General features: G+C 39.8%; 1 protein-coding gene across 2 annotated transcripts in view; it reads right to left on the reverse strand.

The window, feature by feature from the left end:
* Positions 1-20,870, reverse strand: part of REV3L (REV3 like, DNA directed polymerase zeta catalytic subunit) — a 126,661-nt gene extending 105,791 nt beyond the window's left edge. Inside the window, exon 1 of one of the 2 annotated variants that reach the window (XM_027632941.1) lies at positions 20,688-20,826. In XM_027632941.1, coding sequence (XP_027488742.1) covers positions 20,688-20,826 — 139 coding nt within the window. Of the gene's footprint in view, positions 1-20,687 lie in introns of both variants that reach the window. The other variant, XM_027632947.1, reaches the window with a different exon arrangement.
* Between the last annotated feature and the right edge of the window lie 40 nt (positions 20,871-20,910).

Consider the following 20,910-nt stretch of genomic DNA (forward strand, 5'->3'; position numbering starts at 1 on the left):
TCAGTAAGCTTGACCAAATCTGAATAGATTGTTAATGTAAATTATATGATATACTTTTGGACAAGAACCAAAAGCTCTACTGCTAATTGCTTAGTGAAGACGCACCTTATTAGAGCACTTACAGTCTTCCTCAGAAGCAATTTACATTTTGAAGAGTTGAAAAGCCATCTTCCTGAAACCATGCAACAACTTCAGACTAAGCATCCAGTGTCAGGAGATAGATGTAATTTATACAAGTTCAGAAGTACACTGAGAAATCACAGCTCCAATTTTTTTTGTCCCTGAGGTCTGTTGGACAATTACTGCTGCAGTTAACTCACAGTCTGTAAAGATTACCAATTAGTAATGTTTTGGGGCTGTTAAAGTACAAAGTTGCCACCATCTCTTGCTCGTTTAAAAAAGAAGTAAAAAATTTCTCAGGAGGTACTGTTTTGCAAAGGAATAAAAGCACTATTTAACTAGAGGCCCCACTTCAAGTCTAGAAAAAGTCTCTGAGAACACCGATGTCACAGAACAGAAATATTCCCATTCTCATGTTTCAGATTTGGAAGTATTTGCATTTTATTTCCAGTATCTCTTCTATTCTGGACAAAGAAATTTATTTAGCTGTCTCAGCTCCAGGTCCTTTTGAGAGACAGGTTTAATTCAATCCTTCGAAAAATAATGATGAAATTATTAATAATGAGTTAAAGACACAACTGACACACTTGAACTTGCTCAGGTATTCAAAACAGAAGAACCTGGAAGTACTGATAGCCAAGTTCAGGACAATGAAGAAAAGGATAATTAATTTTTTTTATTTGCAATCAGACCAAAAGGTGAAAATAGGACAATGTAGGCTCAAATTATTTAGATTAAATTACCAGTGCAGCACTGTGCCAATTTATAAATTAGGACTTTACTTCTACTTTATTTTGTATTTTTATAGGTATCAGAAGCATTTTCCAAAGTCTCACAGGAAATTGATGGAAAGAACAAAATCTGAACTTTGCCAACCATCAGACTGCTCTTACTTTTCCAGTGGGCATTCAAACACTTGGACAACTGGAGGAAATAGACCATAATCAGGATTAAAAATCTGTACTTAAAAATTATTTTGCATAGTTATGGCCCACACTTCGCTGATTATTTAAAATCCAAGCCAATTAACTTGCATGTATTTATTTTATTCTTGGTACAAAGTGCATCAAGAGCAAGGCACAGACCAGGAGAACTTCTCACACAGGTGAGGCTACATCACAGCATTAACAGTGATGGCTCTGGACTGGGAAAACAACCTGAAAATCTCCTACTGAGAGAAAGTAATAGTAAGCCTTGTGCAACCCTAAAGAAAAGCTGACTATTAAAACCTCTGAGGCTCTAGCCCTTTAAAGGACAACAAATTCTCTCTAGAAAAAGCAGAAAAGAATTGCCATCAAAACCACCAAAAGACCTTGAGATATAAAAACACAGGTAACGCTATTTATTTTCTGTTTTGAGTTCGGTCAGAAAAATAATTAATTGCTGTGACTGGGGAGTTTCTGCACTGTCCTGTTCTAAAATTAACGTTCAAAAGTTTTTAATTATATGTAGCATAAACAGATTTTCATTTCTTCAGGAAAAAAAACTTCAAGAGAAAAATCCCTATATTTCTAACTCTTTGATGACACAGGTGGACTTCCAAATTAAAATAATTTCAATCCTATGCCTGCAGAAAAATTGTTCCTCTGCCTGTACTGTTGCCATTCATAGATCTCTAAGCAGCTACTAGTCCAGACCAGATGACCAACAAATTCAAACACTTCTGGCAGAGGCATGTTTATTATTTTCCAATATGACTGCCTGCCAAGTATCCCTGTCCAGGAATTTTTTTTTAAAGAAAGGAACTGTGCGAGCCAAACTATGTCAGGGACTATCTTTCAAGCAATTCTTTCAGAAAGTGGAAGTGCACTATCACGTATGCAGACTTGTATTTGAATATGGTTCAAAAACATTAGAAGACACATCACAGTCAAAACTTTAATATTGAGAGCACAAAATGCTGTCCTGTGAGTCTTTCATTTATCAGTGCTCAATAATCAAAATTGTTCTTAACATGGGATAAAAAGACCATGAACTTTAATAAAATAAGCCAACTTTAGTTCCCCTCAAAATACAACCTTTTAACAAGACCGTTTGTTTAGAGACTATATATTCTACAATGTCTGTTTCCAGTCTATTGCTCATTAGTTTACTGTACAAATGTGCACACTCTATTATGGTATAAAGGCACATATCTTGTGAGGAATTCTTCACAAGTGCATATCATTATCTTAGCTGATGGGCTTCTGATTAAAACACGTAGAGGCAAGAAAAGAAGGATGAATCCCACTTCAAATCCCTCATGACCTTGTACAAAAGTCATTCAATCCCTCAGTCTTGATTCGAAATCTATAATAACCAAATTAATAATTAATTAAATATTTTAAAGCACAAAATCATTCACTAACCGCACACATGGCATTCAGAGACAAAAGCAGTCACGCAGTCTATATATGTGATAAACACTCAAAACCCTCGCTTTGCAATGGAATTAGCAGAAAGATCTTTGCAAGTGTCTTTGCAAAGATTCTGCATGTGATTTTTAGCTTTTAATCTGAACATAATATTGAAAGGCCAACTTGAAGGAAATATTCTCTTGCAAGAGTTTAATCCCATTTAAAATAACTCTAATATGTAAATCTACAAAGTAATAATGAAAAAACAGAAATATCGCTTAAATGGGCAGTGGTTTGATATGGCAAGTCTTTTGATTTATCTTCCTATTATCAGGTTTTCAGGTCTTGACATATAACATTCTGTTTAGGACCTGTAGTGGGGAGTTGTGGGGGAGACAAAACCTTAAATTATGACTGCATGAAAAATAGCAATCACTTAAAAATTACAGTCATAAAGATTTAAAAACTTATACAGAAATCACAAATGAGGCTGTGGGTTCTCCTCATTCTCTCCTACAAATAAGTAACTAACCTTGACAATTATGCATTAAAAAACCCCATAGGAATCCAGTTACTGTTTCTAAATAAAAATACTTGTAGCACAGTTCTTAAAAAAAAAAAGACAGACAGAAAGACATGGATTTTATAGGAATCATGTTTCTTATATACTACTGAAAAATTAAGTCTTGATGTTATGAAACCACATAAGCTAGATCATCTACTGATAAACCTCCTTCAACACAACTTATGAATTGTCCCTTGAAATTCTGATAATGTCTCAAGTGTTAAGAAACTGTCTTAAAACAAAGATCTAATACATGATTTCCTACAACAGTGGCAAGTTACCAAAAAAATCTTTGTGTGACATTTTTGACATGTTAATCCTGTTATTGTACCTGCCACTGTTCAACAGCTAGGGATCAAGAACCCTGTTAACAATTACAGAACATAAATATTTGTTTCCCCACTGCAAAAGGTGCAAGCTATTTCTAAATAAATATTAGCCATAATCATCATCATCTACTGCATTTCTTACCCTTTTTTCACCTTTCACTTAATGGAAATTATGAGTTTTAATTTAATCCAAAATTCTTTTTGTTTCACTTTACTTTGGAAAAGATCATTCCGTTTTCATCACACTTTTCACTAACAGTAGAAAACAGGTTTGCCTTTTTTTTAAAACACATTTCGTGACTGCTCAAGCAAATTCTAATATAAAACTCTCCTTGGAGTAAAGACTTTTGTCTATGATTGGGCCTATCCAGAAATACAACTAAGCCTCATGAGAAGTAATCTTCAAAAGCCTTTTTAAACCTAAATACTTCAACATACAGCTTGACAATGAGAGACAATGATGTCCAGTTGCAACTGAGCTTATTTTAAAATGTGACTGAAGTTCCTTAAAGGAAAAGGAGCTTTTGACCTTACTGTGCAACTGCAAAAATGGTCAAAGAGCAACAATTTTCACTACATATGTGACCTATGCTTCATGACTTCAGAGCTAAACTTGAACTAACTCATAAAAGCAGAAACTACCTCAGGCCAGATTTACTTCTGAGTTAGGGATGAGTATACACAGAAGCTATTTGCCAGAAAAACAAACAATTCATGCAGTTGGCACCTTATCCTTAACATGGCTAGCCTCCAGTGTCAACTTGGAGATTTCCTTCTTCTAAATGCTAGCAGCTACTAGAACACAGCTTGATGAAAAAAAGCACTTTTTGCTCCTTGTAAAATATGTAATTTCTCATGGTCATGGATTTTGTTGGTCAACTGAAAACTAATCCAAAATAGAAAAAAACCACAAACAACTCAGGTTAAAAAAAGACTGCTTCCTTACATGCAAGTAACTTGTATTCTTTTCTTTCAATTCCAATCCTAGTTTGCAAACAAGAATATAAGACAATATAAAGTTTCTTTATATTATGTACTAATAAGCACATTACATTTAACACTCAAATTAGAGACTGCTTAAAATAGCACTTTGGAAAAAACAATCATTGCAATCAGATGCTGTAAAACAGCTGCTGTACTTTGGCATATGTAATCTTTTCTTTCATAAAGTGATTTTTTTTTAAGTCATTACATTGAACTACATTTAAATCTCACATTTCTTTTAAATTGAGAGGACACAAGCACTACAAGGAGGAAAGAAAAATCATACTTTCAAAAGTAACTGATTAGCATTCAAACAGTAATAACAACTAGGATTTGATTGTTTATTCCTTGGCTGGAACACTGGAAAGAATTTTTGGAGTTGCAGTTAAGGTTCAGTTCACTATGACTATGAAAAGCATAACATGCCATCCCTTTTACCAGTACTGTATGTTTCATAGAAAGAAGTAACAAAGCGACACCGAGAGATTTTGACTTGCACCAGTGACAATAGTTAGGAAATCAACACCAAAAAAACCCAAACTGCCATCACTTCTATAGAAGTTTACTAGAAGTCATTCCTTTTGTACAGATGACACTAGCATCCTTAATCACAAATTTAATCTTTAAACTGATTTTTAAATAGTATTTTCCCCAACATTTGAATTTTCCCTAAAAAACCCACACCAACAAATGAAACTTACACTTCCAAGTATAATCACACGGGTCTGCTCTCATACCCAATCACTCTGGCATTGACAAAGCCAGATTTAGCAGATAGCTCTCCCTATCACACATTCCTCCTCTTCTCCTCTAAAAACTTGAAGAAAATAAAGGACATCAATACAACAGTTGCAAAATTTTCCAAGTGTTACTTAAATGCGAAAAAGAAAAAAAGTTAATAATTAGAGTAATTTAATTTTAACATTCAAAATTTTGTTGAAAACTGTACCATAACATTTGTAACTGCTATAACAGGTTCTATTCAGTCAAAAAGACTATGTTTCTTGGAATATACTTAAATATGATTTACAGATATTGAAGAGCTGGGCTTATATTCAGAGTAGTAGAATACATCTAATTACATTACGTCTGGTTACATTAAGGAATTACTAGTATCTGTAACAGATCAGTACACATTTAAATTAAGAAACCATTTTAATACGTTTAGATGGAAAGAAATGAGATTCCTTCATGAATGCAGATGGAATAGATTTCTAATTCCCTCTCCGAGCTTTATTTTTTCCTCTTTTTTCTTCATCTTTTTCTGTAATCCTCACATAAACATGCCACCTCTAGTACTAGAAGTACACTGTTTTACTATTCTGATGTACTCAAATAGCACACTTCTGCAAAGCTGTAGTGTGTGCAGTAATTCAGAACACAACCAGTAGAAAATCATCTACCTTTCTTTAGTTACTCATTACAGCATCAATATGCAGCACACAAAACACTCTGAAGCAGTAAGTTATTTTCAGCTCTAGAACAGCCGAAACCTCAATTCTGCTGTGCTAACAATGAACCCAATTACTTGAGGACAACAGACTGAGTCTACTTCCATAAAAAAACCCAAAACTAAAACCACCACAAACACTCCCTAAAAGTCTCTTTAGCTCAGCAAATATATATTATCAGTTCTTCCCCCTTTCTTGCCTCTTCCTAAGCAACTTTCTACTATAAAAGTACTAACAAATAACCACACTTGTCCATTTTTGTGCTGAAGTACAAGTGAAATAAAATCAGAAGCCTCCAGAAAGCAGATTTGATGCAATGTGATAGTTACTACATCAAGTTCTTGGACCAAAAAACTCTTCAATACTGCACACCATAAAACATTTGAAATCATTAACTATAGTAGAAAAAAAAATGCAAGTTACTGGTTTTGGAAGCTCATCAAGTTATCTGATGTACAGAGACTCAACTGTATGATTAAGCTTTAAGTTTCAACTGATGGTTGCAGCAAAGCAGCTGTAAAAACAGCCAAGTTTTGTATACTCAGTTTCAAACAGTGCATGTGCTTCTCCTGACTCTTGTATACCAAATTATGTATCTTCAGACAATAAAGCACTACACTGCAATCTTAGTCACCAGGTTTTCTCCTAAACCAACTTCTTACTGAAGTTTCTCTGGCCAACTCCACTCTGATCTACTGTTATTTTTCAATCACCATTTTATCTCCACAACGTCACTGCCAAATGCATAAGTTTCAGCCTCTCATCATTAAATGTTCTGCTATCAAAATATCAAGTCCCTGGTCATCAGGGTACTAGAAGGAAAAAAATGCAGCCCTCATTCCTTAAAAACTAGAATTCAAACATTCAGTGAAATTAAATGGTGTACTATGTGTCAGATGGCTACAGAAGTCAAATATTAGTAAACTTAAAACACTACATTGCTAGTGGTTTCCGTAAGAGAATGACATTTTGAGAAAGCCAAAGACTAACTTGGAAAGAACAAGATGTTTCTAAGGTTTTCTTTCAACAAATCAAGCTTACACAAAACAAGTAAGATTTTTACGAATGTAACTGAAGACCATGACAAACAAACAGGTTACAGGAAGCCCATTTGCACTAAAGAGACGATCGGTTGAAGGAAAGTCCTGTTTTTCATGGGTTTTGTTCTGTTTTTTAAACCTGCCACATATGCACCCGACATTATACAGGCCCACCTATCTTTCTCTGTCAGCAAAAGATGTATCTTCTTGTGCACGCATCACTGCAGGGTCAGGCTTGAAGTCTACTTGTTTTAATTTCTTTCTACCAAAACACTGGGAAGATGAACACCAGATATTTGTTTTATTTACTTTTTCACATTCCTTAACCTAAAAATAATATAAATTTTCATCAAAGTTGGCAATACAAAGGGCGTTCACAAACTACACAGTGCTCATGAAAATGTTCTAGTTCTCCACTATGTTCTCCACCTTTTGGACTGTTCTCAGTCAGCGGATTTTGTTTTCTTTCTCTCTTGTCCCACTGCACAGAGCAATAAACCTCATGTAACACCTCCTCTACTTCCAGCCACAAGTCTGGAGATAAGAAATTCCAGGGGATGAATCAGTCCCATGAGCCAAAGCAAGTAAAACCAAGAGGGAGCAGCCTCAGATAACTGGTCTCTGTTATTGCAACTCCAACATCAATATTTTCTGCAGTCCTGGCTCTCAGCACTCTCCTTCGTCCAGCGCTTGCCCCTCCCCAGCTCACCTCATATGCTCTACATATTCCTTTCCATTCCCAGTCTTCTTTCAACACATCCTACCCTCCTCCTGTTTTTCCATTCAGGAAATCACTCCTACAAAATTCCACTTCAAAATAATGACTAACAATATTGCCATGCCATCTGTTTTTATAACATATCACTCTTTCTACACCTTTCAATGCTCTGTTTATACAGAACATAATTTTTCTGGAGTGAGAACTATCTACTATTATCTGCACACTGCCTAAAACAACTGGTTTCTGTTCTTAAGCCTTTCATCTTTAATATAGCAGTGGTTAAAAACGGCTATTTATTTCCTTGATTAGGTTTCCAACTGCTGGCATAGGAACACAGTCACCAAAACCTGACATGCTGGCACAGTCCATAAATGCTTAGCAGCACTTTGTTCTGTTCTTCCCATCTATCCAAAGGTGGGGGGTTGTGTTGATGGAGGGATCTTTTATGGTTTAGGTTTTTTTTGCTTCTTTTGTTGTGCGTTTTTTTAATGCATCAGTCTACAACCAGGAATATATACTGTAAAGATACTAAATTCATCTCTGCATGGGAATTGCAGGTTTACAAATATACAAGTATTGATGTGCACAATGCACATGTTCCTTAGGAACAAATGAAAACAGAATAAAGAATGACCTGAATTATCATGGCAAGTTAAATTATTTTATGCACAACATATACCACTCTTCTGAAGTAATGAAAAAATGGAACAATTTAAAACTGTATTTCTGATACAGAACATCTTTTTAGTCATACAACAGCTTATATTATTTTACATAATTCTTGTGTTTTCTGTCAGGTAAAACCATCAAAAACCAGAAAATACATATTGTTACTTTTACAGTCATACCATACCTGAGGTATCTACATCGAAGTTTTATAAATGCTAGAAAACAAACATTGCTGTAATCAGAAATGAGATGAGGTGTGTATACTTTCACCTCAGAGGATGGTATGCTACAAAAGGAAGGGGTACCAACAAAACACACTGGAGATCTCTAAGACAGATTTGGCTGTTATACAGCAGGGAGAGAAATGAAACTTAAGTGAGAAGAAACAGCCTTGTCATAATGGAACATGGAGCCAGTCATTTGTTGTGTACTCTAGAGGTCAATAAGGCCAGTGTTGTTCAACATCTTCACTACAGAACTGGATATTAAACTGGTGATGATAAACAGATGATAAAATTTGAGGAATGTCTTATACACCAGAAGGTTGTGCTGACATTCAGCAGAAACTTGACAGGCTGAAGAAATGGTGAGGGAGAAATCTCATGAAGCCCTACAGGAGAAACACAAAGTCCTCACCTGGGCAGCAGTTACTCTGTACATCACTATGGGCTGAAGGCAGACTGTCTGAAATGCAACTTTGCAGGAAAGGACCCAGTGGTCCTGAATGAATGCAAGCCAGCAACATTCCTCAGCCACAAAGAAGGCCAAGAGTGTCCTGAGTGGCATTAGGAAGAATAACACCAGCAGGTCAAGGGACGGGACCCTTCTCTACTCAGCACTGGTGAGATGTATCTGGAGTGCTAACTTCAGGTCCGGGTTTCCCAGTACCAGACATGGGCATACTGGAGACAGGCCATGAAGACAATTAAGGCTTGGACCATACAAGGAAAGGCTGAGTAAGCCAGGATTTTGTAGCCTCAAGAAGAGAAGGACTAGGGGTGGGAAGGATCTTAGCAATGTGTATAAATACCAGATAGGAAGCACTAGAGAAGAGTGAGTCTGACTCTCCTCAGTGGTACCCAATGAATGGAAAAGAGACAACGAACACAAATTGAAATACAAGAAACTTAAAAGAAGTTTGGTGATTTTATTTATTTGTTTGGGGGGTTTTGTTGCTGTTGGGTTTTATGTTTTGTTTTCCCTGTTGTTTGTTTTAGTTTACTGTGAGGATGGTCAAACACTGGAAATTACAAAGACAGACTGTGGCGCTTCCATCCTTGGAGCTGGTCTAGGCGGCCCCACTTTGAGCAGGGTGCTTGGACTAACTAGACAATTTCTAGCCGTCCCTTCCAACATCAACATTAATCAACATTGAGTGAAAACATATTTCTATTGTAGGAAATAGATACAAAGCTAATCCACAGCAGAACTGGGTTGTTTTTACTGCTACTATTTAGGTCTAACAGTAAAGATGGCTTAGTCTTAGTTCTACAAAGCTAATCTGAACAGCTCAAAAATTAAAATATTTGACACAAAGTATTTACAAAAATAGATTAATTTTATGCCAACATAAGAAACTGCCTGTAATCTCTTCTAATTTCCTACAGAGAGCAAAATAGCTTTCACTGCTTACAAATGTGAACATCACAAACCCATCTGCTTAATGGTTAATGGATAAAGACATACAAAAACACAAAGAATGATTCATCTGCAATGGAAGCACTTTGTAACATTTTAGCTAGGTTGAATACATAACTTTTAAAAAGAAAATACAAAAGTTTCATATTAAGAACTCCAGAAAATAGCCTCCTCATCTGGATAATAAATATACTAGGGGTGGCAGCAATAAAAATTTGTTCATTACTGATCTGAAGGCAGTATCTGTAAAAGTGAGGGCTGAATCAGTTTCCAATTCCCACTGCTTAATAAGATCTGTGCTACGCAGAAACCCACCTAGGTAGTTTCAAACGCAAAATGAAAGACTCATTATACATCTCATTATACAAAACTTGGAAAACTCGTGTTGTAAACCTCCCTTGAGGAGTAATGTCAGGTATTAAGGATTAGGTGCAACATTTCAGAGCCCCTTCAATATTCACACTGAGTACCGCATGTTGATATTGCATCTAAAATAGGACCTGCAGCTTTTCTGTAGTAAACACTGGTTTAGTCAGAAATAGCACAGAGGTACAACTTGAATGTAAATAAGCAGGTATGCTCCTATGTTTTCTGTAATTTTTAGGAAAAGAACATGTCACTGAGGGACAAACACAACTTAGCAATGGTTTCTGTAGTCAATATTTTTTCTTTTCTTCTCCTTTCCAAATCTAAATCAGTTTTCACTAACACCACAAAACCTTCCAGTAATTTTTACAGCTATAGGATAATCAACTTAAATACAGCTAGTTGGCAACCTTTCCACACCATTTGGATGGAACTGTGTTTACCTGGACAAACAAACAGGCTGTACAGAGCACCTGGATACTCACTGATCATAGAATCAACTGGGTTGGAAAAGACCTCCAAGATCATCAAGTCCAACCCTTGATCCAACACCACCATGGTTCCTACATCATGGTACTAAGTGCCACATCCAGTCTCATCTTAAAAACCTCCAGGGATGATGAATCCACCACTGCCCTGGGCAGCCCATTCCAACGTCTGATTAGTCTCTCTGTAAAAAATTTTTTCCTAATATCCAATCTAAACCTCCCCTGGCATAGTTTAAGATCGTGCCCTCTTATCCTACAGGTGGTTGTCTGGGAGGTGAGACCGACACCCACCTCACTACAACCTCCTCTCAGGTAGCTGTAGAGAGTGATGAGGTCTCCCCTGAGCCTCCTCTTCTCCAGGCTAAACAACCCCAGCTCCCTCAGCCTCTCCTCATAGGACTTGTGCTCGAGTTCCTTCCCCAGCCTCACTGCTCTTCTCTGGACCTGCTCCAGCACCTCAATATCCTTCCTGAACTGAGGGACCCAGAACTGGACACAGTACTCCAGGTGTGGCCTCATCAGTGCTGAGTACAGGGGAAGAATCACTTCCCTGGTCCTGTTGGCCACACTGTTCCTGATCCAGCCCAGGATGCCATTGGCCCTCTTGGCCACCTGGGCACACTGGTGGCTCATGTTCAGCTTCCTGTCAATCCAAACTCCCAGCTCCCTTTCTGCCTGGCTGTTCTCCAGCCACTCTGTCCCCAGCCTGTAGCACTGCAGGGGGTTGTTGTGACCAAAGTGCAGGACCTGGCACTTGACCTTGTTGAACCTCATTCTGTTAGAATCAGACCATCTCTCCAGCTTGTCCAGCTCCCTCTGCAGAGCCCTCCTGCCTTCCAGCAGATCAACACTCCTCCCCAACTTGGTGTCATCTGCAAATTTGCTAATGGTACACTCGATCCCCTCATCCAGATCATCAATAAAGATATTAAACAGAACTGGGCCCAACACTGATCCCTGGGGGACACCACCAGTGACCGACTGCCAACTGGACGCAGCACCGTTCACCACCACTCTCTGGGCCCAGCCCTCCAGCCAGTTCCTAACCCAGCACAGAGTGCCCTTGTCCAAGCTGTGGGCTGCCAGTTTTTTCAGGAGAGTGCTATGGGAGACGGTGTCAAAGGCTTTGCTGAAGTCCAGATAGACCACATCCACAGCCTTCCCCTCATCCACCAGGCGGGTCACCTGATTATAAAAGGAGATCAGGTTGGTCAGACAGGACCTGCCCTTCCTAAACCCGTGTTGGCTGGGTCTGATCCCTTGTCCATCCTGTAGCTGTTGTGTGATTGCATTTAGAATGATCTGCTCCATAACCTTGCCAAGATTACAAGAGTAATCTCAGTAATCAGAGAATGGTTGAGGACAGAAGGGACCTCTGGAGGTCACCTGGACCAAAATCCCTGCCCAAGCAGGGCCACCTACAGCTGGTTACGCAGGACCACGCCCAGACTTTTTTGAATGTCTCCAAGGATGATGGCTCCACAGCCTGAGAAGACGTGCACATCTACACCAAGGTAACATAACATGAACTCAAACATGCAGTCAACATGACAGACTGCATATATATGAGTCACAGAAGAAGTTATCTGAAATGGCCATTCTGATCATGGAAAGACTGGAACATACAGACATCAAATGGTTCCCTAAAAAGCCATATGGCTCAGCCCAGCCAGCAAGTGTGAAGATTTATTTAAATGCCCTGCCAAAAACCCCACAAAGTTCTATATACCTAATAACTTCTCTGTAATAAAAAGCAGCTCTTGAAAGAAAAGAACCTCAACAGACATGCATGAATGAAGCCTATGCAAGCAGTGACATTTCAGACAGTCCCTATATCTAGTACAAACTCTTCTGGTATTTGTTTAGGTTCTTGTATATTTTGGGCTCTGTTCTCAGTCTTAACTGCATTCCTGACAGAAAAATACTGCCTGTTTGCAAGTTCCTATATTTGATTATTCCACTGTATTCTTAAAAATTATTTGTTTCACCAGAATACATATAGGTATTGTGAATAACAGTGTAATTACAGCCTAACTATACATATTTCATGGCAAGTCTTTGCAACCAGTCCCTGGACCTTGTTAATCAAACCTAGGCCTTAAAGTTGTAATTGCTACCACAACTATAGCTTTGGTCAACGTACATAAGAACATTATTTTACTATTTACATTAATTTATTACTGGGTAAGGTATTAGCACAGAAATAACACTGCTTGTAGACAGTAGCTTCTTCATTGTACTATCAGTTCTGCCACTTATTTGATGTGGGACCCTAAGTAAATTAATTCTTTTCTTTACACACATATACCTTGCTGTCTGTCAAGAACATATTCTTGAAATGTGAGATAACAATTCAATATGGTGAACCAAATTTCCTGACAGAATAAATGTGATATAGAGGAGACATACATAGGAACTTAAAAAACATATATAATTGTAACACATAAGACAGTGCATATGACATGGCAGACAGAGAAGAAGAAGCAAAGAAGGAAGTTCAGCAGTTGTTACCTCAACATCCAGTGATTACAGATGAGGTTGAGATGCTGGCTTTGCAACAGCTGGAGATACAGAGTGCTTAATTAAAGACGAAAACGAAAATTTTGACTGCCAGTTGTCCTGAGATTTTGATCAGCAGATCTCCTGTAACATGAGGCTGAATCTCCAGTGACCCTGTCCAATCATTATAAAATATTTTAGCTGCTTCATCTGTGAGACAGAACATAAACTATAAATCTTTTAGTGTCAGTGTTCATACTGCCTCTTTCCAAATGGTTATATGCTCATTGTCATCATCATCCTTCTCAGAGTCCACTGCACACAGAGGTCAATCAAGACAACCAAGGGTAAAAGACAAAACCAGGACAATGACAACAGTTAGCAGAACAGGGTATTATTAAGTGATCAATACTGGAACTCTGAAACGAGAAACTGAGAAGAAATGGATAGCATGGTATTACTACACCTGTTTCCTTCTTTCAGATATTTATCTTGTCTACTAAGACTGCAAAAATTACTAAGCAGGAGCTGTTTCTCACTGAGTGTTTACACATCGTCTAGTCCTGCCAACCTCAGTTGTGATATGCATGTGCTACTCTGGTAAAAATAAGAGAGACAACTATTTTCAGACCAGTGTGCTATTTTGAGGAGTGTTCATTTTACACGCTGAAAAAGAAGATATTTCAACAAGCAGCCAAAAAGCACCCTTAAGAAGTATGTAACAGAACTGGAAGTTGTGGTTGAGATAGATAAGCTCCTAGTCTACTTCCAGGGCCACTGATCATAAAAGTCAATCCCAGATTCAATTCAGATGCAGCTACTTTGTGAAACACTTTGAAGTCAGCAGCTGATCGAGTTTTAAGCACATAGGGTCAGTTATACATGTATTTTTTTTACTGAATTACAAAAGCACAAATATATTAATGATGTGTCCGAAAGGTACTCTACAGTAGCAAGCAGTATCTGGATTGTACCTAGAACAACAATTTTGTCACAGAATTTTAGCAAGTTGTATATATAGGAGTATGAAATCGGCTACTTAACAAGTTTCATGTCAGTGGAGCAGAATCTCAGTTTATTCAGGTAGCCTCCCATTGCTCAAACAAGTCAGCAGGCAATCTATACAAAGTATAGAACAAATGCCTCTAAAAAAAAAACCAAACAAACCCCAAACCAGAAGATTCTCAGAAAAAAACCAATCAAACACAAAAATCCCACAAAAAAGAAAGAAACAAACAAAACACCACTAAAAAACCAACAGAACAACCAAACCAAAAACCTAGAAAACACATCCTTTGAAGAACCAGGTAAGAACAAGCTAAGTATCTCAAATCACATCGTTGACAGAACTCAAACATTAAAACCAATCTCAGAATAAACACATTATTTCAAATTCCTCAAACCCACTGGAGTAGGTTTGAGAAGCTATAAACCTCTGAAGTGAAAAAAATAGACATGAGACAATTTTTCAGTTCTTCAGAAGTATGAGAAACCTGTCAGTGCAAGATGCAGAAATGGTATGATGGAAGTGAAGCTACACTGTACAACACAAAAAAATCTTCTAGGCCATGCTGCAGCCCACAGAATAACTCCCTTAGCAAGAGTTGTATGTATATTTTGGGAAAGGTGTGAAAAGGGAAAGCAGAGGCATAAGCCTCACCATAATGGTTATATTCTATTTTGCATCCTCTCAGTGAAGCCACAAAAGAAACTGAAAGAGTACTAGCAAGTAGTACACACTTCTGGGGAATGGAATATGGGAAGTAGCAGCAACTGGAATGATGTTTGGCTGTGAACATTGGGATAACAAACTAAGGAGGTTGCAGGAATGACCATTGTGGGGCACAGTGTCTGAAACAGTAGCAAAAATGGGGAGAGAAAAAAGTCAATCATGAGCTCAGCGAGATCCTGCAATGAGCTAGTCCTTCTCAAATGAGCAACAGAGGACAGAAAGACAGACACTGGGATTGGACCAGATATAGAGCCTGGCCAGGTCAGTGAAGGGGGAAAAGGGAGAGGGAAGAACAGAAGAAAGAACATAAGCAGGCCCCTTCACTGAGTCATACCAGAGCTACTGCTGCTGGAAGGGAGCCAGATCTGAGCTGGAGCATTTGCCTCTGCTTTTTTTTCCCCCGCTCTCAGAAAACCAAGGTGAAGTCACCAAACTTAAATGTCTACATGAAATACATTCAGATTTTACTGACTGTAAGCCCCTACTCCATATTACATTTAGCCTCAGAAAAACTCCTAATCAAAAGCATGCAAGAGTAACTTAAAAACATCCTCTTCTTTGTGCTGCCCTGAAATAAGATTCTTTCTTGGATCAGTGATTTCATAATGTAAAATACAAAACCTTTCCAAACAAGACAAATACATAAAGTTGAGGACAGCAGAGCTCTATTACTCCTCAACCTACACATTGCTTTTTCCTAAGTAAATTGCTAATCTACCTTCTCCAAAGGCCCTCCTGTTAACTGAACACACATTTCTCAGCCTAACACTCTTCAAAAGCAATTTTAACATGTGCACCTATTTCTATAAAATTTATCACGTATCAGCCTTAAATCAAATTCAAATAAAAATTATCTTTCTTTTAATATTTCAACTGTTTGACAATATTCACTATCACACATCAACAGGTATCTCATATGTGGTTTATGGGCACTCAGTCTTGTTAAGCAAAGGAATAATTTAGCAACCTCAGCTTCTTGTTAATGTCTCTCCTAAAATGACATCTAGTCTCACCCTGATCTTTTTATGGATGGATTTACAGCTTGTTTCTGTCTTCCTGCAGTTGAATAAGCACCTGACAGAAACACCCAACTGAGCATTCATATATATTCTGAAGTGGTCAGCAAAATCTTGAGGACAGACTCCAAGAGCTTGAAATGGCCACAAGCTAGCAAGAAAGAAATCAAAGCTTTGATACCTCCATACACCACAGGACATCTCATGGTAAACAAATCTTCATAGTACAAGCTAAATGGAAGCAACATGGGATAGTGCTCTCTTTCTGAGGTCATCTAAATTTAATATAAAATTAGGAGGCTTAGGGTGACTTATAAAGCTTGATTAACAAACTGGGAATTAAATTCCATATACTTTTTTCAGAGGAATTAAAATAATACAGCCGTGGCATCCGGTCACTAACGGGGTTCCCCAGGACTCCATCCTCAGCCCAGTTCTCTTCAACAGGTTCATTAACCACTTGGACTCAGGACTTGAGGGAACACTAAGTAAGTTTGTAACTACACTAAATTGGGAGGAGTTACCAACTCCCTAAAGGGCATAGAGGTCCCGAAGAGAGATCTCAACAAATGAGAGGATTGGGCAATCACCAACTATATGAAGTTTAACATAGGAAAGTGCTGGATTCTGCACCTGGGATGGGGCAACCCTGGTTGCTGGAGCACAGCGCTGTGGAAAGGGACCCGGGGGTCCTGGACAATGGCCAGGTGAATATGAGTCAGCAGTGCCCTGGGAGCCAGGAGGGCCAGCTGTGTCCTGGGGAGCATCTGGCAAAGCATCGCCAGCTGGTCAAGGGAGGGGATTGCTCTGCACTGGTGTGGCCTCGAGGACTGTGTGCAGTTTTGGTCACTGCAGTATAAGAAAGAAATTAAGCTGTTGGAGAGTGTCCAAAGGAGGGCCACAGGGAGTGGCTGAAGTCACTTGGCCTGTTCAACCTGGAGAAGAGGAAACTGAGGAGAGACCTCATCGCAGTCGATAACATCCTCACAAGGGAGGGGCAGGTACCAATCTCTTCACTCTCATGACCAGTAACAGGACTTGAGGAAACGGTGTGAAGCTGAGTTGGAGGAGGTTTTAGGTTAGACATCAGGAACAGGTTTTTCACCCAGAGGGTGGCTGAGCACTGGAAGAGGCTCTGCAGGGAAGAGGTCATGGCACCAACCCTGACAGAGTTCAAGAAGCATTTGGACAATATTCTCAGGTACATGGTGTGACTCTTGGGGTGTCCTGTGCAGGGCCAGGAGTTGGAACTCAATGATCCTGAAGGGTCCATTCCAACTCAGGATATTCTATGATGAAGACCTATGGAATAATCTCACCCAAACAAAACTATTAACATACAAGACTTTTATGATTACAGGTATGTCTTACCTTAAATATATCTGTTTTGAAGCTATAAATTAAGGTACTTATGTGGTTGCAAGAATCTCAACAAGATTAAGATTAGGAACAAGAATGACAATTCAAGAACTGCCAATTCAACAAACAACATACGTTAACAGAAAAATAAATTTGTGTTACGATTTCACTCTAAACAACAGGCCTTGCTGTGCTTCAAAGGGTTTTTTCTCTTTTTACAAAAAGCACTTACAAAAATTGCTAGCTAGTAGACAATACTGCCTGAGAAGATAATGAAACTTTGTTTCATAGTTAAGCATTACCCAGTGAATTAAAACCTATTGTTTTTAAATATAAGCTGCAATATTATGAGGCTCCTTTGGAGATACAAATACTACCATATCAAATAATATCAACGATTCTACACAATAAAGCATGAATCCAACACTGCTTTCATTGTATTACCATCATGGCAGTGTTGCAGCACTTCTGAAATTACACTTTTGTCAACAGATATGCCAGTCTGCTTGAAGCACCAAACAGCTAAAATGGAATGAAACAGCTCAACCAGCTAAGATACACTCAAACATAAATTCCAGTAATGCTTCACTTCACCTTTTGCTATTGAAATCAGAATTTTACTGTTTTTATTTCACAGAATAACATAATATAGTAAGTGGATCTTTGGGTTTAAACAAAATTTTGATTCCTCGCCTTTCAAGCTCTTATTACGCAAAGATGTAGGACATCAAGAGATGATTCGCAGTCTTGCCAAATATAACGAGATTTCTTCCTCAAAAGACATAAAGAAGTTGTTAAATATTACTGCCAACACAGTCTGTTCTAAGAGTTGATCGTTCCATTATTTTTAACTGAAAGTCTGTTTTTTATCTCACTCAACCACAAACCCCTTGAATTTTATACTAGTAAACTTTTAGAAATTAATTGTTGGGTTCTGGATTACATAAAAGCCCTCAAAGGTCAGAACACCGGCAACCCTTGTCATTCATATGCCTCACGAAGCGCAGTATCTCCAGAAGATGGGGCGGGAAGCACAGGTGGGTGCCTTCAGGACCACTGTCCATAGCTGACAGTAGACACAAGGATACAGGGTTGCCAGACGTTTGACTTTCTGAACATCTGCACAAGCCACTGCCACATACCAATCCAACCCCCCTCACTCAGCAGGTGAAATTTGGAGTCCGTTCTGAACCTGACTCCCAATTAACTACACAGCTTGGGCACACAGCTATAAACACACTAAGATTCGTGCAGGGTTAATCATGCTGGAGGTGGAGCAGCCTATACAGGCATAATGGGTTGCTGCCATGGAGGCAGCAAGGCAACTGAGCACCTTTCCCGCAGTCAATATACACACGTTAAAACCCAATGAGAAAGGGTTATCCCTACCCAGACCAAACCAAGTGGAGACAAGCATTGCACTGCCTCTGTAAGCCAAAGAATATAGATACCCTACTGTCTTGGACAGTATACTAGAAGTTGTTTTTACTAGTTCTTTTTCTCGAAGAAAATGACAGTGTAGGTGTAAACGATTATATTTCATTTCACTTTGTATTTCAACTCTCAAGAAATAACCTGAGAATCACTGCCAGAGTACTTCTGAAATGTCTGCCTAGGTTCAACACCTTTGAAGAGATAGAATTACATTTGCCTCCTTGAAAAAAACCCAAACAACAGTGCAGCAATGCGAACATTACTAAAGGTACAGAACAGAAAAAAAAAAGCCATTACACAAAGTTTAAAAAGGAAATAAATAGAAGACAAGTCACACTGCCTTTGCAGACACTAATGAATTGTCTTCTCTAACAAGACAAATTAGAAACACTTCTATTATGCAAATTAATATTAAAGTTTATGGTTAGGGAAGCCAGGGATTTCCTACTGTATTCCTAATAGCTGGACAACTAAACTACTTCTCTGTTTACTTTATGATGCCACATTCATGATATGGCATAGCCCTAAACATTTTCTTAAAACAAAATAAGCCTTAATGAGTTAACCACACGCATGCAGAGAAATCCTGCTACCTGCCAACAACCTCAGGCTCTGCATTTTTTAATAATGAAATAGTTACTCGTGTCATTACATAAATATTATTACATAATATCTCCTTTGTATGCAGAATTAGAGCTACAATAACATAGGTCCCACTATTTCAATACTCTATCTCCTAATCCCACTCATCCATTTAATAATTTGGAGCTGTAGTTGCATCAGAGCACAACAGCTTTAATGTCTCACATTCCTCTGTGCCTAAACAGAGAACAGAGAGGTAATTCTGAATTTAAAAAAAAAAAAAAAAACAACAAAACAAGCCATCAAGAAATACAACAAAAAGGTCTGCTCTACTATAATAACTGAGTGAAGGGAGACACCTCTGCTGTGCCTTTTTTATTAGGTGCTTTTTGTCTTGCCTAACATTTAATGTATATACCAATGCACAATTTTCAACAGGCAAGTCAATAAAATATGCAGAAATTCCTGAATTCCCAAGGTCAGCATTACACAACATTAAGTGGAAAGGGATCACAAGCAACAATGTTTAATATGCCTAATATCTCAAAAAACATGTTGGGTTTTTTTTTTCCCACTTAATATTTAACGTATGGGTAAAGTACAATACACACCAAATTAATTTTCTTAAGTATTAAATTTTAGAATTTTTTTTCTGAAAACGTTTTTGTATGGGTCGGAAACACATTTGAGACGTGGGACGACCCATAAGGCCACGGAGAAGAGGCAGCGAAGAAGCGGCATGTGACACTCGGGAGTCCCGGGGGGCAACATGTGGCCGGCGCTGCTCAGGACGCCCCTTCCTGCAGTGCCGCACCGGTGCCCCCGGCCGTGCGCGATCCGCGCCGCCACACGAGCTCCACTTCCCAAGTGCCGCGCAAGTCCCACTTGTGGCCGCGCTCCCGTGGTTCCCCGTCGCCCGCTCACTCACTCTCCCGCGGTAACACCTCCCGGGCAGGGCAGGAGAGCGGCGTGCGGGCCCCGGGGGCGAGGGCGGCACCGACCGCCCCGGTGTTTGCACAGCTGCTCCGCTCTCCCGGGGCAGCCCCGCACAAAGCCCCGGCGGACCCGCAGCCCCCGCCGCCACCGGGCGGGCGCGGCGCGACACCCGGGCAGGTCCCCCGCGGGGACACCCGGGGCAGGTCCCCTCTGCTCCCAGCTCCCCCCGGCAGGTGAGACGCCGCAGCGGCGGCGGCGGGCGCGGAGGGGGGGGCGCGACCCAGCCACAAAGAGCGGGAGCCGCCGCTGCCTCCGCCGCGGGGTGGGCGGCGGCGCGACCGGCGCCGGCACGACCCGCGGCGCTGCAGCGGGGGGGACGTCCCCGCCCGCCGGTGGCGGCGGCAGGGGGGGTAACCCCTTACCTGCAGGGGTGGCGCCGAAGACTCTCACGACAGGCACCCGCCTGGCCGGGGCCTCTCGGAAGCTGGACTGGCAGGGGTCCAGGCCGGGCAGCGGGCTGCCCATGTAGTAGTCGGCAGTCACGATCCGCACTGAGAACATGTTTGTTCGCCGCCGCCGAGGCACCGCCACAGCACCGAGCGAGCGAGCGAGCGCGGAGCGAGCGCGGAGCCCGCACGGCTCCCC

The sequence above is a fragment of the Corapipo altera genome, unplaced genomic scaffold (assembly GCF_003945725.1).
Source record: "Corapipo altera isolate COAL_440 unplaced genomic scaffold, ASM394572v1 2b, whole genome shotgun sequence".
NCBI lineage: Eukaryota > Metazoa > Chordata > Aves > Passeriformes > Pipridae > Corapipo > Corapipo altera.